Genomic DNA, 18,107 nt, shown 5'->3' on the forward strand with positions numbered 1-18,107 from the left:
TTGCAATAGAGTCTTCTCACTCTATCCTCTTAGCTTTTGAAGTTGCATTTAATTAAAAAAAAGTATATGGTCAGTTTTTAAAATTACCAAAGATAGTGGGAGTGAATTAGTCTTAAAGATTCATGTATTTTGCTCAAGCCAAACATACTAAATAATAGCATGAGCAAAGACGTCCCATGTTTCCATGCAAAGATAATAAGATTGGATCTTCAAGAGAGCTATATTTCATGTAGAGATGGGAGATGAGTTTGGTTAAATAGTTAACTAAAATGGCTCCAAATCCTCTTAGCAAAAGGACCAGTTTGGAGTAGTAAGAAGTCTCCTGCATTCCGTTCTTCCAAGTTTTCAGTGTGAGAATTTTATTGTTTCAAGCAAGCTAATTGAAGAAGTTAATTTTGCTTGGTCGTTTATCCTTTCAAATAGTTTAGGTAGCATGGTAGTGCAAATCTCCACCATTCAAGAGAATATGTGATTCTTAGAGTTTTGGGACCGCTATGTTATTCTTAAGAAAATATCATCAATGATACCCTTAGAAGCTAATGGGGAGGTTTGCATAAGGTGTGCAAGGTCCTTAATAGTGCCTAAAGGTTAATGAGAATCACTAAATATTTTCGGGTAGATGTGCATTAGCGCATGACCACCATACCATATGCCTAGGCTTGTCAATTATCCCTAGCCTCAACTAGGAACCCAATACCTAGCCCCGATGGGGCCAGGGACAAGGATAATTTTTTGGGGTCAGAGCCGGGATGGGAGGTTGATTCACTAGGGAACAGGACAGGGATAGGGATTGCCATTCTGTTATAAAATACAAATATCTAAATAAAAATGTTGAAAATCCCATATGCTTATTTAATTATTAAATTATTGATAATTAAATATATATATATATATATATTACTACTTACTAGAGAAAATTGAGTAAATAAAACCCTGGAGTTTAAACATGCACACCCACTCTCTTAATATATATATATATATATATATGAACCTTTTAAACCAATTGTTTTAGGAGTAATGCTATATAGGCAAAATGATAGGCAGAATAGATAGTCCGAATGACGTGGATGCCAAGTTGGCATCCATGTCAGTATCCACATCATATTTTATCTCTTTTTTGAAAAATAATTTAATTTAATTTTTTTATATAACCGATTATAAAATTTTATACCCAAAATTTTATAAAATTTAAATCCTAAATCCTAAGCCTTGTGGAAAATCCTTTATTTCCATCTCTACTAAAATCTCAAAATCTTGAATATCTAATGTTCAAACAACAAAAAAGTCAAGATTCTAGAAGCAGAAATTGAATGGAGGGGGAAAATGAAAGCGAAATAAAACTGGAAAATCCTTTGGTGGAATAGATTCAATACTTAGTGTCTGTTTTGGGGTAAATTTTTTTACTATGTCACTAACTTTTGCTCATTTTCACTTTGATCACTAAACATCAATTTATATCAATTTAGTCACTCAACTTTAATTTGCTTTCACCGGACAATAAATCAAGGATTTCAACCCACAATTGATTACATGACTGTCTGAAAATCCAAGTCAGTCCTCCCTATGGCACATTATTAAGTCTATTGGAGGCATTCATGTCATCGAAAAAGAGCCACATCATTCATTTGGGTTCCGAAATTCCTTGATTTACTATCTAGTGAAATCAAGTTAAAGTAGAGTGACCAAATTTATACAAATTGAAGTTCGGTAATCAAAGTGAAAATGAATCAAAGTTTAGTGACCTACAAAAAAACTTACCAACCGTTTGGTTCGCCGTAATCTAAAAAGATTACAATGTTTGGATTGGTGGTGATGGTAATGTCGATGGTAATCTGTGATTACCAACCTTGGAATATTACCAAGGAATTTGGTAATCTCATTACCACCGGGTAAATTTTTTACTAGGTTATTAAACTTTGACTCAATTTTACTTTAATCACCGAACTTCATTTTATATCAATTTGGTCACTCAACTTTAATTTGATTTTACCAAGCAATAAATTAAGGATTTCAATTCTCAATTGATTACATAACTATTTGAAAATCCGAGTCAGTCTTCCCTATGACACATTATTAAGTTTATTGGAAGCTTTCATGTCATCAGAAAAAGAGCTACATCATTCATTTGGGTTCCGAAATTTCTTAATTTACTACCCAGTGAAATCAAATTAAAATGGAGTGACTAAATTGATGCAAATTGAAGTTCGGTGATCAAAGTGAAAATATGCCAAAGTTTAGTGACATGCTAAAAAATTTACCCGTCAGTTTGGTTCGTGGTAATGTTTTTACATTACCGCTTGTTAGGCGGTAATCTAAAAAGATTACCATGTTTGGATTGGTGGTGATGGTAATATCGATGGTAATCTGTGATTACTAACCTTGAAATATTACAAAGGAATTTGGTAATCTCATTACCATCAAAACAGGTGCCTATGTTGGATTACCAAGTGGGTGATAATCTTAAACTTTTTTTTGGACAATATGCCCTTTGTTTAAAAAAACTAATTTTCAAAAACTACATACTTTACCCGTTGGATAAAAAAACTTAATTTTAGATATTATTATTTTGAAATATCTTTAACTTTGAAAATTTAATTTTTTTTGTATTATAATTATTTTTTAATGTAAAATTTTTTATTTTATCTTAGCTTTTCATTTGCTTAAAATTTTAAATATAAATGTAATTTGGGAAAAATGTGCAAAAAATAATCTTTGATGTTATAATTTAATTATTTTAGTTGCAAATTTTATTTTATTTTAAATTTAAACTTGCTCAAAATTGTAGATACAAGGGTATTTTGGGAAATTTAGAATATTACTAGGTTGATTACTATGTAATATGAGTTCCCAACCAAACATATATCATAAATTAGCACAACATTCCTAGGCATCTAACATTCCGGATCTTATTATCAACGTAATCTCATTACGTGGTAATATCATTATCGCGAAGAAAATGACCCCTCAAGTTAACAAAGGCCTTGACTTCCATCTTCCCATTTAAGGCTGTGTGACCGATGGTGGAGGCCTTATTCCGAGCTGGCACTTCGAAGGAGCCAAAAGGCCATGTTCCAAGTTGGTACTCTAAAGGAGCTAAGACCTCATGGAAAAAGATGATCTATAGAAGGAAGAAACGAAGCCTTGGACAATCATGTGTGGTGTCATGTCTTGTCATGAGTCAAGTATTGTTTGTACTTGTCCTTTTTTTTGTCTTTCTGAGGTGGAGAGAAAGTACAACTTCTTCTTTTTCTTTTTTAAATGTCTTTTAAAAGTTGTACGGTGTATTTTTGCTTTTTATAAAGTGGCTTTTTTTTTCAAAAAACAAATATTACTTTTTTTTTAAAAGTAAATAATACTACCCTGAAGAGTCTTTGACCCTGTCTTAGGTTGACCATGGGTTTGGTCTGTAAGATCGTGGGTATATAGCCCATGGTTTTGGTCTTCTATAAAGACCATGGGCTTGACTTGTCTTCAGCCTATAGTTTTGTGTCCTTTTGGAGTCTATATAATGTTCCTTAGTGTTTGTATTCCAGCATCGGTTGAGAGGTTCGATAAACTTGTCACTAGCGCTAGTTGTCTTATAAATAAAAAAATTTATGTTTTATATTTTGCTTCTTTTTCTTCTTTTATGTTGTGTGTTTCTCCATGTCTTTCGTCTTCGCTTAACGTAGATAGACCAACTGGGAGGGATGAGTGTTAAGCAAAGGAGGACACAAGAGATGGAGAAGCAAAATATTAGATATATATTTTTTTTATTTATAAGATAACTAGCGCCGGTGACCGGTCGATCAAACCTCTCAACTGATACAGGAATGCAAACACTAAGGAGCCTTATATAGACTCTAAAAGGATTCAAAACCATAACTTGAAGATAAATTCAAGTCCATGATCTTTACGGAAGACCAAGAATCTAGGGGTATAGACCATCATGGCTCTATCCTCCATTATGAGTAGTAGTGTTGATAGGAATTTAAAATCTCTTTTTGCCATCATCAATGCCTTTCCATAATTGTGGATGTTCTTGCACCGCTTCTGGCTCAGCTGTGAAGTTGTCAAGTATAGTCTTTATTTTGCTGGGAGTAATAATCACCTAATAAGGAGAGCACATGTAAACGATTTCTATTTCAATATAATGTCTTCTTTCATCTCTGGATACCCAGTCTCGTACCCTGGTGGAATAGATTCAATACTTAAGTTAACAAAGGCTTTGACTTCCATATTCTTGAATATTTTGTGAAGTATCGGGCTGAGTTTTAAATTCTTCTTAAAAAACTTCAACTATTTTTCTTTAGTTAAACAAACTTTTGTAAGAAATCCATACTCCATTAATTCTTTAATAGAGATAGATACTCCTTCAAGTTCTTGATATTCCCATGAAGAAAGATCTAAAGAAATTCTAATCATGTGGATCATCTTCTCCATGAGGTCGTGGCTCTTCCGGAGTGCAAGCTCTGAACAAGGCCTCCACCATTTGTCATACAACCTTGAACAAGCTTCCTACCCTCTAAAGGCTTCCTTATCGAGGCTCAGAGATGACTGGGAGCTGAATAGAACTTGCGAGCTTCAGGCTCTGCAGAGTCATCGGACCAGGGATCGGAACAATATCTCTAATACCAAATATATGGACAGGGGTTTGTGGTTTACTGTTTAGAATTTAGAGAGAAGGTTTTCAGTTTACAATTTACACATAATAAAGAAAATTTAATTTTTTTTTTATAAAAATAGAGAGAGAGAGAGAGAGAGAGAGAGAGAGAGAGAGAGAGAGAGAATGACGTGGATGCATGCCAACTTATCATCCATGTCATTCGGATTACCAATTTGGTATGTCTATTCGTTAAGAAGAATAAGAGAGTGAATTTTGGGGATTTAGATTAAAAAAAATTATATCTATCTATTTTTTAAATTAAAAATTTATTTTAAATAAAAAATAATATATTTGATACATTTACATTAAGTATGATTGAGATTTGATTGATGCTAAATCGATTGTATTAATTTGGTTGAGATTGCAATATATGTATTGATTATGATTTGTTTGATGCTAATGTAAATTATAGATGATGCTAATTTGATGGTATATTTTTAATTTTTATTCTGATTATGTTACAAGAAGGGTGCGTTTGGTTAGCCGTAATTGTAAATACAGGGGATTTTTAGTTACAATGTAACTGAAAATACATGGATTTGAAAATACAGTAATTACAAATCTGGTATTTGGTTTGAGGTAATTGAAAATACTGTATTACAGAATTTGGTGTTTGTTATGAGGAATTTGTCAATCTGTATCACCTTAATAACAATTTTTTATTTTATTTTTTTTATGACAATAGAAATTATTTTAATACATGTAATTATTATATTTATCACTATAATGATCTCAGGAACGTCTCTCTATTTTGTGTTACGTGTTCCAAATGTATTGTGACATGTCAATAAGCTAAATAATATTTCCATCAGTAACCTTATTCACCACTAAAATGTAAGAACAGAACAAAACCATTTGCGTCTTCAATTATTAGTCTCATCCAAACACAACACACAATAAACATTAATTGCAAAGTCAATGTAAACTAATAATAAAGAAATCAAATCACAAAAAGTTCAATCCCTTTTATTTTCCATTTGATCAAACCAATGATCTCACGGGCTATGCTGCAGTGGCAATGCACGGAAACCCAAATCTCATCGCATAGCTGCACATCTATTACGCTCTCCTTCTTGGCCTCATCCGAGAGTGATAACACTGTCTTCTGCTCCACCGAGCTCGATATTGATCTCCCAGCCTCTGCTCTCCATTCATTAAGAGCTTCAGAACCGACAAGGGAACGATCAGTGCAGTCACAGAAGTGGAGCGCGGGGATTGGGATCCAAGTGGCGAAGTGCCGATGGTGGACGGTTGAATCAGGGCGGCATCGGGAGAAGAGAGTTGTGGCTGTGAGGGGGTTTCGAACACCAGGAGCTTCTTCCGAGGTCCGGTGAACAGTTGGCGACATTGGCTCTCTTGCTGCCACAACAGGGATAGGGGTCGGAGAAATTAATTGCATCACATGAGCTCTCCAGCCGGAGCTCCGAGAGGTGCGTTGGCGAGCTCTTCTTCAGCTCCGCGTGTAAAGCCGACACTCGTTCCCTGATATTATTTTTCAGGGGATTTGGTTTTACGCCCGGTTTGGGCATAAAACCAAACACACCCAAATGGATACTATAGTGTAAACCCAGTTACACCAGAGTTTACAAATACACCCAAACAACACAAAGGATTTTTTGAAGTAAAGTATTTGGCTTTACATGTAAAACCAAATACCTCCAAACGAACACCCCCCGAAGAGAAGCCTATGCCAGTGTGGTGCAAGCTCTGACAGCCGGTAGATAAGTAAGAAGCCCATTCCATAATATCGATCTTTTCTGAGATTCTTGAGAAAGAGATTCCAAGATGGATTGTCCTCGTAATTGTATTGAATGACCTTGGAGCCACAACAGGTAGTATTTGAGATATTTTTCACCACTATTTCCCTAAGAGAGCAATATTATGGTCCACCAAGTTTAAGATTCCCCATTCACCTTGGTCTCGAGATCTATACAAGTATACCTGGTTAATCAAGTGATAACTTGGATGGTTAGCCCATGTTTGGGCAGGACTAGAGGATGTCTCTTTGGATCCTGTTGATTTTTTTATTTTATAAAAATAAGGATTCAATTGAAGTATCAATTTATTTTGAAAATACAAAATTTAGAATAAATAACAAATTAAAAAAAAAATTTATAAAGATGCTAATTTTTCAAAAACTTTCAAATATTTGATCATGCCTACATAATAAAAATAAAAATATATATTAATAATTATAATAAAATAAAATATTGATAAAAAAATGTAGCGATTTGATATTTTTTTTTCTTTGTTGATTACTTGCAATGCATAAAAAGACTCAATGGTAAGATAATAATATTATGCTGTTAGAATATTATGTAAGATAATAGTAACTGTTTGGATAGACCAGAATTATGGCATAATCTGTACAATATGCCATAATTTAATATTTTCTGAGAATTATGCCATATTGGCTGTTTGAGTATTTATTTTAGAGTATAAAATTATGGCATAATATAGGCATTACGGTATAAAAAAATATTCCACTCTTTAGTGGAATATTTTTTTATTGTAAAAAGTCTTTCTCTTTCTTTTGATCCATCAACCAGCCACCAGTCCACCGGTGGCTCGGCCAACCTCTGACCACCGGTCACCGGTCCGGTTGGCGGTCTAACCGGTCATCGGTCCACCGACGGTCCGATCACCGGTCCACAAGCCTCCAGTGACACGCCGAGGATCCACCGATGGTCTGGCAAGCTTTCGGCTACTGGTCACCAGTCCAACCACCGGTCCAAAGGCCTCCGGTGACACGCCGGCGATCCATTGGTGGTCCGCCAGGCTAGCCTCCGGTGACACACCGGGGATCCACCGGTGCTACGGCCGACCTCCGACGACTGGCCACAGGTCCACTGGTGGTCTAGTTACCGATCGGTCGATCTCCGTAATTTTTTTTTATTTTGGTAACCAAACACTTATTCTGTAAGAATAAAATATGCTATAATTTCTGTAATAATCACTTGCACTTTCTATATAATAAAATTATATCATATTTTTTTTATTTTGCAACCAAACAGGTATAAAATCTAAATATAATATATTGATATTGTCAAAAATTAAGCCTTGTAATTTGAAAAATATTTAAAATCTTTAAGATTATAATTATGTGTATATTATAACATTCAATGAAAATTTTAAATATAATTCTTTTGGAAAAGAAAACATGTATTATGTACCCTAACCTAAAACCAAATTTATTACATATTGATATTGTCATAAATTAAATTTTATAACTTAAAAAACACTTAAACTTTTTAAAATTATAATTGTGTGATATAACAATAGTAAATAAAAATTGAAAACATAATTTTAAAACTTAAAAATTATGGGACTTCAAAATATTTTGGAGCCCCAAGGCCTATACCTAGGGTCGGTCCTCAAAAAATAAAAATTATGGGGCTTTAGACATAGACCTTAGTCCCCTATGTCTAGATGCTATCTTTAAAAGTTCAATTAATGGGGTCCTAAAAATTTTTAAAACCCTAAATGTAGGCTTTCATTGTCTATGCTTCCATTTCAGATTTTTCAGATTTGTCGATGTGAAAACACTACACTGACCCTTAACAGTACAAAGAACCAAAAAAACAAATAAAACAAAAGCTAAATTAAAAAAAAAGAAAAGAAAAAGAGCTAGTCCAGCATGTGCATGCCAAATGCAACTAGATTCTCGAATATTCCGTAATCACGTGCAATTCACGTGCCTCAGTAGCACTTAGCACCCCACGCCAGTCGCCGCGACCTTAATATATATATATATATATATATAACAAATGAGAGCCCGACCCATAACTCCCCTTCGCTGGCGCCACCGACGAGAATGGCGGCGACCCTCGAGCTCCACTCCGTGCTGCGCCTCCCTTCCTTGCCCTCTCCTCCGCGATGGGCCATCCATCGCGCCTCCATCGTATGCCGCGCCGTCTCTGCTGCGTCGCCCCCGATCTTGGTCGCCGATGGTGAGCTGGAGGCTCTGGATGGCCGCGAGCGCACCGTCGCCCGCATCGGATTGCCTAGCAAGGGCCGCATGGCTGAGGAAACACTGGAGCTTCTCAAGGTGTGGTGTTTACCTTTGACTTGTTTGTTTGGGTTTTTTGGTCTCTGGTTTATTGGGTTTTGGTTGTGGTTTTGTGGACAGGCTTGTCAGCTGACGGTGAAACAGGCGAATCCGAGGCAGTACGTGGCTTACATTCCTCAGGTTGTTTGGTTTTGGAAATTTACTTACTTTAGGTTGTTCTTATGTTTTATTTCTTTAATTAGTTATTTTTACCATTGAATGAGGAGAGGTGACATGAATCTGCAGCTTTTCTTCTTTTTTTTTTGGGGGGGGCGTAATGTGGATAGATTAATTAGGATAAGAGGATGAAATAGATGAATTGATGAAGGGTCCATTAAATTTTCAGTTTTATTTTCACAGTACTGGTGATTATTCCTGTTTAATTTTGTTTTAAGTTGGATGATATCAGTTCAATTGCTCTTATACTGGTTTTATATGTGTCACTTGAACCAGTGCTTGGATCAAGTTTTCAAATTGTTGTAAGATTGGGCAATGTTTTTGCTTCATGAAGATTTTTAATCTTGATGCCTCAGTGGCATATGTTGCTCCAATCTCATGGTGCAAAATAATCAATTCCTTAATTTATTTATGCAGCTCGAGAACTTGGAGGTGTGGTTTCAGCGACCTAAAGATATTGTTCGTAAATTAAAGTCTGGAGATCTAGACCTTGGTATTGTAGGTTTAGATACTGTCACTGAGCATGGACAGGTAACCTTTTGTATTGTGTGTGATAATGGTTCTATTCAATCCTTATATTCTCTTTTATTTACTGTATTAGATAGAAATGCTAGCGATGGGACTCTCTCAAAAATATGTTGTACAATCTGTGAGTGCTATATATGAAGTTAAAGAATTCCAAGAGTACACCAATAAAGTTCTATATACTCCTTAATGTCTATTCAAGTTGTTGCTTCAGATAGAGATCTTACAATAATTACCGTCCAAAAGTACATAGCACGATCTTTACTAGGCAAATCGGAAGATAAAAAATAAGAATTTAAACAGTATTCAGTAGAGCAACATGCAAAATATTGGGAATGCTTGCATATTACAAGTGCAACTTATGTGTTGAGTGCTTGATCCCGAGCCCTTTAAAACGAATTCTATGTTTGTTTCTTATTACATTCTCAATATGAAAATCAAGATAGGATGATGAATGCTTGGAATGCTGAGGTTGTTGAAAGATCTAGTTTGTTAATCATGGTATTCATAACATGCAACCTACTTTTATTTCTCTTAGATTCTCCAAGAATTTGTGAGACGCTAGAAGGAAATAAAGATAGAAGTGGGTAGTCAATCTGTCTTTGAGTTACTATAGTATCACCATACTTACCCTTGATTCTAACAACTATCAATTAAAGCTTTGTTGTTGTCACACTTTTCAATTGCTAAGTATGCTGAAGTATATACATTGATTCATTCCATTAGTTTAAACTCTTTTGGGCAGGGAAGTGAGGATTTGGTTCTCATTCATGATGAACTCGATTTTGGACATTGTCATTTATCTATTGCAGTAAGTACTTTAACTTATTCTGTTCTAAGTCATTGATATGTTCACCCTTTTTTCTGCAATATTACACTTTATTGGTTATTACATCAGATTCCCCAATATGGAATTTTCGAAAATGTGAACTCCATAGAAGAGCTAGCGCAAATGCCTCATTGGACAGAGGAGAGACCTTTAAGAATAGCAACGGGATTTTCATACGTACGCCAACATTCTTTCTTTCTTTCTTTTTTGGTTTTTCATTTTAACTTCCAAATTGAAACTGCTTATGTTCAACTATGTCTGCTATACGCTTTCCTTACAGCTTGGCCCTAAGTTTACAGCAGAGAAGGGTCTGAAGCATGTTATCTTTTCAAGTGCTGATGGGGCACTGGAGGCAGCTCCAGCGGTTAGGCTTTCTCCTTCGGTTGATCAATTTCTTTTGGAACTTCTATGCTGTTGGATATGAAGATAATTATTTATATGATAATAGTGTTCATCTTATGTGATTGATTCTCAACTTTGCTCATACATCATGTATTGCTGTAATTCATTGTCTAAGTGCTATATTTTTCTTGTTTTGTTTTGATTATGCATTTCATGATGTGATAATACTGAGGATTGCAGTTCATTTCTCATCATTTATAACAAGCCAAAATTCAAATTAATGTTATAACACAACTCTTCTTATGCTTCTAATTTTAGACATAGGCCTTGAAGGATGATACTCAAGCAAAAGAAGCCACTTTGTTATGTGTAGGTTTTTATGCTTTGTTGGAGTTGGAGGAGTGTCTGAGCAAACAATCAATATAACCTTTTTAAATATTTAAAATTTAGAAGAGACCTCATGTTTTTAAACTTGTGGAATTGCTGTAATGTTTTCATACGCAAATTGAGCAGGATAGCACCCACTAGACTTTGTCAATTTTCTTCAAAGTTTATTTCAATTGCAGATGGGGATAGCAGATGGAATTCTGGATCTAGTGAGTAGTGGGACAACTTTGCGCGAAAATGATTTGAAAGAAATTGAAGGTGGTGTTGTTTTGGAAAGCCAGGTAAATATGATGCAGTATATGTTGTGGCCAACTCTTTATTCTGCAGCTCATCAACAATATTTGTTGGTTTGATAGAACTAATGCTCACATTTGAAACTTATTTATGATTGAGCGTGTTTATGAGATCTTACCAATCACTGCTGTAGGGTGTACTAGTTGGTAGTAAAAAAGCCTTGATCCAGCGTGAAGGGGTATTAGAAAGTACCCATGAGATTCTGGAAAGACTAGAAGCACACTTAAGGGCGGTTGGGCAATTTACGGTAACTGTTGGTTATTGCATTACTTTGCAATTCTTGGTTACAATATGCACATTCTACATTAAGAATAGAGCTATTCTATTTTGAAATGAAAGGTAGTTGCAAACATGAGGGGAAGCAGTGAGCAAGAAGTGGCAGAGAGGATTCTTGGTCATGCTGAATTATCTGGCTTGCAGGTAAAGCCTTATAAAACAGTTGCTATATGGTTTTTTTTTTGTGATGGGCAATATTTGCTTTGTAGTCAGTATGGTGATCACTATGGTTTCGTGCTAAAGAGATTGCTTTAATCCTCAACATTGCAGATAGGCATTTTACAGCAATACCAACAAATCCTCAATTTGTAGCTGGCTGTACAGATCCTGTAGAAAATTATTTATCATTCACAAATACTTTCCTTTTCCCCTCATCCTTAGTACACACCATGGTGATACTATTTTTTCTTTTCACCTCTGCCATGCCATTTTAAGTCCTCATTTTGGCCTTTTAAGCACCCATTTAAACTGCTATATTAGTAGGTCTACAATCTTTACGGCTACCTCTGATTTTATGTTCAATTTAAGCTACTTCGACTATTTTTTTCCTCGTTCTAAAGTATAACTCTGGATTGTTTCTACTCTTTCTTGCTTGGTTATTTCCAGAAAAAAGTGATGTGCATTGTTGCCATGTGTAACTCAAGCAAATTCTAAATCTCAACCTCAATAAATTTTGAGTACAAGTAACTCCATGATCATCACTATATCTTCTCAAAACCCTTTGATTTTTATAATTACTAATTGGACTAAACTACTGACATGAAATGCTACTTCTTACTGATCCAGTCAATGGCTTCTTGTGTGTGATTTTAAATTAGTTAATCATGTATTTAAACAGCTGAATCAACCTTTTATTCCCTGTAATATGTTGAGTTGCCTTACTGCTACATCTGCACTGATATCTGATAGTGACTTTCCTTTATTACTTTTGTGACTTATGCAGGGGCCGACGATAAGCCCAGTGTACTGTGAACGAGATGGTAAGGTTGTGGTGGACTATTATGCGATTGTCATATGTGTGCCACGAAAGGCCCTTTATAAATCTGTTCAGGAATTAAGAGCGGTAAGCTTAGAACTTATTTCATGCACAGCGGAAGTTTCTCAAGTTTGACTAGATTGACTTTTTTCTTTTTTTCTTTCTATCCAACTTTGCATGATTACTGGACAAATTATCAACCATTATACTGTTATCACATTTGGGATTAACAAAGAAGTCCTGCCCTTCTACCTAGTTCATTATTTATTATATATGCTGCTGACTGTTTAAACTTTGAAGATTCTTCATTTCCAACACTTATTTTTTCACAAAACTCAGATAAGCGGCAGTGGAGTTCTGGTCTCTGAGTTAACATACATATTTGAAGAAGATACTCCAAGATGGTGCAAGTTGCTTTCAAAACTTGGGTTTTGAATCATTTGTGCTGATAAATCAGCTGTATGAAGTTCTCATCACTTGAATGAACTTGGTGAGATCCTTGTCTACTTTCTATAACTGCACAACTATTTCTATTTCCGATTCAGCTTCCTCCTGCACTTGATGAGTCTTCCTAACTCATGCAGTCTCTGCGAGTCTATCCTAAATTAAGTTATTTCCTATCTGCTGCAGGTTCAATTGCTGGTCACCGAAGGAAGTTCATTCAGCAACTTCGATCGATCATATAAACTTTACAAATAAGGTTTCACCTTCAAATGCCGAAGGAGATTGCTCTTGTTCAGGAAATTATGTGTAGAAGTAGAAAGTGTGTACAATTTATTAGGTTCCTGTGCCCTTGTGTGTCTGTCCTAAATTATGTGTTGTCAATTTGTCAGTAATTCTGCATTTTCATCTGTTATTACTAGTGGTCAAGTTTGCTTATCCTGTTGTAACCTGTCCACGGACAAAGCCTTCATCTTGAACTGCTTTGGAACTTCGGATCCCGGTTAATCATATATTCTGCGTTCATCATGTTATTCTTGATCTTATCCAGAGCTAGGATTTCACTTCCTCCTGGAGATTTCAACCGCAAATTAGCAATCTGAATTTCCTTTTGGACATGTGTAGCTGTCCTCGAATTTATATCATACCATCGTCTTGAGGTTCTCCTGCTGCCAATCTTGCGTCTTTTGGATTTGAACATCAACACCTCAACCTTTTCTTATCTGGGAAAGAACTACTTTTTTGGATCATGAAATCGATCTTAAGTAGTGGGTTCTACTTCTAAGTTGTTTTGTTCTATTTCACTTATTGTAGTTTATCTGTTTTTGTTTAGGCCTTTGTATTTTCTTTTTCTTTTTTAATAAATAGCTTCTCTGTTTGACTAGTTCTTTTTTAATTTAAAAAAAAAAAGCCTTCTTGTATTGCAATCTATTTGTTCAACCTGTTGTCAGCTACTCAGGTTCTTATGTTTTTTTACCCTATTTATTCATTTCGTATTTTCTTTTCTATGATTAACAGTTCAAAAGTTTAAGAAAGAACACTGTAACATTTTGTGCCTTGCAGTTAATTTTTTATAACATGTAGAAAGAATGTATAAAACATAAAATATTTTTTTTTATCTCACAATATATATAGGATTTGTCAAGGACTTTCACAGAACTTCCTGCGAAAGTCCGTAGGCTAGGAAAAAGATAGTGATAGAGAGAAACAAACACAATCGGATTTAATAGTTCTGATTCACTGTTACAATCATGAACGGACTGTGAATTGTTTATAATACTGTGTATTACATTTTGCACTATGTATATTACTGTTCTAAGCATGAAAAACACTATTACGAGTATTGATGATAAAAGAGGATGATTTTTCAGTCATTGGAACGGCAAAACAATAAATATCCGTAGAATTGGTCTCATATATATATTGGATGCATAAACGAAAGGAAAATTTACGATTAATTCCCAATTTTCTCACTTAAAAAAAAAAAAATGTTTACTCTCCCAATTACTTTGGGATTTTTTTTATTTGTATATACTTAGAAAAAAAAAAGAGATTATAATATTTTGTAATTACGAGGTAATACATATAAAAAATCCGTATTTATGTAAATATGAAAGATTTCAGGGTGGTACTCGCATAAACTGAAAAACCATTAAATATGATTTCAGGGAATTATTGGGGTTCATTTGAAAAATTCACTCGACGGCCATGGCTGCTCGTTCTGCGGTTGTGGCGGCTTCGACCTTGGTTCGCTCTTCTCTTCGTTCTCCGGCGCCCAGTTTGATCGCCCGCCGTGGTCTTTCCGGCGGCGGAGGTTCGATTCTCCTGTCTTTCTCCTCTCCAATTCATTGCCCTTTTGATGACTTCTTGATTGCTCTGGGTCTTATTTTATTTGTTAAGTCCCCATGATCTGAGATCCCTATGAATCTAGTTTCGGAAATGATGCTGCGTTTGTTTGGATCTGAGGATTATTGAGAAAGATTTTTTGTTTTTGTTTTTTAATTCGTGATCTTTGCTTTCAATCGTTTGATTTTTTAGGTTGATGCTTGTGCGTTGCATTTTGAATTTAGTAAATGAATTTTGGTATTACAAAGTATAGTGATTAATGCATTCGCTTGGTAATAAATAAAAGATATAAACTTTAGTATGGCATGTAGAAATGTGAATTTGTTCACATTTTTTATTTGTGTGTGCAAGAAAAAATGATGTTTTATTTGCATGATGCTAACTCAATCTGGTGAGGCTGCATATATTTGTTGCAGTTGTTTAAACTTTGTCCACAGAGAATTCCTTATGCCCATTGATTCATGCTTGGTAACTGTTGTGAATCTTTGCATTTTCATGTGATTTTATCTTGAGGTCATGTAGCATTTTTTTGTTTTTTTTTTGGGTGCTGTTTCGTTGTCCACATGTTGTTATAGCCAGAGTAATCACTGGAATTGGGAAATCTCTTGCTACTAATTATTGCCGTGTTATGTGCCTTCTGTCTCTTAGTTCCATATTGTAGGATTGAAGGAATATTTTTTTATTATGGATATTGGTCATGCCATAGTGAATTTACTATCATGCTTTAAGGTTCTTGCTGTCTTTTACCCATTAGAATATATGAAAGAATGATGAATGTGAGGTTGATACACCTTGGGGATCACAATGCACATTTGTTCTTAATCCTTAAATTGAAATTGGGTAAGAGTTTAGGATAGATGTGCAAACCTTTTGTAAGTTAAGCCAGAATGCTATAACTTTTGAAAAATGATCTTCCATTTAATAGGATTATGATTGGATATATCTATCAGATTTTTGTAATAAAAATAATCTTCCATTGTGATAAGACCATGATCAGATGTATTAATTCGATTTTGTAATTGTGACTTTTCTGTTGTTGTTGGTTTTATTAGTTGCAATTTTACTTTAAAATTTATTTTCAATAAACTAATTTGTTTTCAATAATATCATGGCTATCAGTTCTCTGAGTTGATGATGAATGATTATTAGTCAATTCTGCTAAACGACCATCATACCAGTTCTTTTATTCATAAAAAACTTTAGATGCACCAACCTGTGGAAACTCCTTTAATAAGTTAGTCTGTTTGTGTGTGTTGTCATGCAACTTTATTGAATGCTGAAAATTCTCTCCATTTTGTACAGATCATCATGGGCCTCCGAAAATTAACTTTTGGCAAGACCCGCTAAGCCCATCAAAATGGAAGGAAGAACATGTGAGTTTATTTTACTTGATAGTTTTGTCAATGCACAAAATTTTAGCTCTTTTATTCTTATATATTTGTTGATGAGCAACTTTGGAACTAGATCAAGAAGTCCTTTGCAAAGGTTTTCATCTCAGAATTTAGTAGTTGTTGACTGCCTTTTGTAAATACTAATCTGTATGCTATAGTTTATAGTTGTAACAGCATAAGCCACACTCTAATACTTGGTACATTGATCTTCTCAATTTCAGCAAGTTTATCTCTTATTGATGCATTTTCTTGATAGGGTTTTTGAATAATTTTGTTATATATGAAGGTCAAAAGTTAGATTCAGTGAAGTTTAGAAGTAGCAAATGTAATTTAGTTACTGTGCTGGAGTCTGGGCAATTAAAAAGTTGGAAAGTAGTACACTTGATTAGCAGTGGTTAATGACCATTTGTTATTTTATCTGATTGTCTTCTGCAATTTTCACTTCGGTCATGTTTCTCCCTTGTTCTTGCCGTTTGTTGAGATAATATTCGCTTGTAAGCACTTTATTTGACCATTTAGTATTTCATCAGTTGCCTTCTGTAATGTACACTTGGGTCATGATTTCGCACTTGTTCTTGCCTTTTGTTGAGAAAAACTTAAATTGGAAGAACTCTCTTTAAATAGGTTTTAAGCTCTCTTGGTGATCTTTAGGTTTGCTCTGTTAAAGAAAATGAAAATATTATTTGCAGGTTGCTTTTTAATTTTTTCATTTGTACTTATGAAGTCCATGTGAGTGGCACATTTTCCTTAAACTCAATGGTTATGATGTTAAGATATTTATAACTGGATTACTTCTTATATTAGGAAATTTATTTGCAATTGGATCTTTTGCAGTTTGTGCTTGTCAGTTTAAGTGGTTGGGGTTTGCTGATCTATGGAGGATTTAAACTTTTTGGTGGGAAAAAGGAAACAAAAGAGGTACATGGTTGTTATTTAAAATGTGAATTTGTAACTTTTGTTTTTTCATGTCACTCTCTGGCAAGATAACTTCCTTCTGTCAAAATAGTCTACTTCATTAGTTAAAATATAGTTAACTTCTGTTTTATTCTTACATGTTTATGGTTTGTGAATGCTAGCATATCCAAAAAACATTTCACTAGTCAACTCCTGAGAGCAGCTGCTTTTATTGTTGTTAATTAACATTTTGCAAATATTCCATCTGGCTTATGTATACCTGTTTGTGGTCATAAGTCCTAACTAGTAATTTCTTTCTAGAATCTCGTATTGTTTAATGATTTCCCATATCTTGTAGCACTTTTGGTATTATATCTTGTGTGGTTTTTAAAGACAACCAGAATAAGCATGAGGATCTCAAATTTGCGTTCATTATTTCATCTAAGTGTGTCTTTGTAACCACCTTTTTTTTTTTCCGGCTGGCGTACTCTACAACTATCTCATTCTGCTTGCTTTCAATTAATATGTCATATTAATTGATTTCTTCTCTTGTTACAGGTAGTGGCAGAAGTCAAGCACTGACTTATTTGGGCTGGATATGCTTTGTTTTTTATTTTAAAATCTTAATGATAAACCACTTTCTGGAATGTGCAACCTCTTGAAAGGCTCTTTCTTCATTTAAATCTGTTAGCTTTTGAGCAGTCCATGATGGACTTGATTTGGAACAACGGATAAAATTTGGTTTCTTGTAGTGCCATTGAACACTTGATGTGTACAAGCCGCTTTCTGTTCGTCAGTTTGCATCTCTTATCAATAAATTGTCATGAAAACCTATTGGTATCATTGCTTTATCATACAATTGTTGATGGAGATAATTTTTGTGTTTCTCTGAGGTTTCTGTTTTTCTGCTACAATTATTTTTAATTATGACAGGTCTATGATTTGTAGTCTGGTACATATTTGGGAGCTTTGGTTGACATATGGAGGAACAATTTTCAAAAGTGAGGACTACAAATTATAAAATTGGTCTTCCAATC

The 18,107-nt window shown here is 34.6% G+C and overlaps 2 protein-coding genes across 2 annotated transcripts; both read left to right on the forward strand.

Moving 5' to 3' along the window:
* The first annotated feature begins 8,424 nt into the window (after positions 1-8,424).
* On the forward strand, positions 8,425-13,783 carry LOC120250586 (ATP phosphoribosyltransferase 2, chloroplastic-like). The gene is made up of 12 exons (XM_039259413.1): positions 8,425-8,693; positions 8,775-8,834; positions 9,288-9,401; positions 10,141-10,206; positions 10,294-10,401; positions 10,505-10,588; positions 11,133-11,234; positions 11,381-11,494; positions 11,587-11,667; positions 12,467-12,586; positions 12,839-12,989; positions 13,130-13,783. The coding sequence occupies exons 1-11, from the start codon at positions 8,460-8,462 to the stop codon at positions 12,932-12,934; spliced, it is 1,179 nt and encodes a 392-aa protein (XP_039115347.1). The 5' UTR covers positions 8,425-8,459; the 3' UTR covers positions 12,935-12,989; positions 13,130-13,783.
* Positions 13,784-14,616: 833 nt separating this feature from the next.
* Positions 14,617-17,924, forward strand: LOC120250026. The gene is made up of 4 exons (XM_039258762.1): positions 14,617-14,753; positions 16,088-16,158; positions 17,011-17,094; positions 17,629-17,924. Exons 1-4 carry the CDS (start codon positions 14,648-14,650, stop codon positions 17,650-17,652), a joined length of 285 nt encoding a protein of 94 aa, XP_039114696.1. The 5' UTR covers positions 14,617-14,647; the 3' UTR covers positions 17,653-17,924.
* Positions 17,925-18,107: the final 183 nt, after the last annotated feature.

This window comes from Dioscorea cayenensis, chromosome 19 (genome assembly GCF_009730915.1).
Source record: "Dioscorea cayenensis subsp. rotundata cultivar TDr96_F1 chromosome 19, TDr96_F1_v2_PseudoChromosome.rev07_lg8_w22 25.fasta, whole genome shotgun sequence".
Lineage (NCBI taxonomy): Eukaryota > Viridiplantae > Streptophyta > Magnoliopsida > Dioscoreales > Dioscoreaceae > Dioscorea > Dioscorea cayenensis.

Excerpts from the sequence above, each read along its gene's own strand:
- LOC120250026 (XM_039258762.1), top strand. The coding sequence starts at position 14,648 with ATGGCTGCTCGTTCTGCGGTTGTGGCGGCTTCGACCTTGGTTCGCTCT. Across the intron at positions 14,754-16,087 it reads TGGTCTTTCCGGCGGCGGAG|ATCATCATGGGCCTCCGAAA; the intron begins GTTCGATTCTCC and ends CATTTTGTACAG. Across the intron at positions 17,095-17,628 it reads GGAAAAAGGAAACAAAAGAG|GTAGTGGCAGAAGTCAAGCA; the intron begins GTACATGGTTGT and ends CTCTTGTTACAG.
- LOC120250586 (XM_039259413.1), top strand. The coding sequence starts at position 8,460 with ATGGCGGCGACCCTCGAGCTCCACTCCGTGCTGCGCCTCCCTTCCTTG. Across the intron at positions 8,694-8,774 it reads AAACACTGGAGCTTCTCAAG|GCTTGTCAGCTGACGGTGAA; the intron begins GTGTGGTGTTTA and ends TTTTGTGGACAG. Across the intron at positions 11,495-11,586 it reads GGGCGGTTGGGCAATTTACG|GTAGTTGCAAACATGAGGGG; the intron begins GTAACTGTTGGT and ends TTGAAATGAAAG.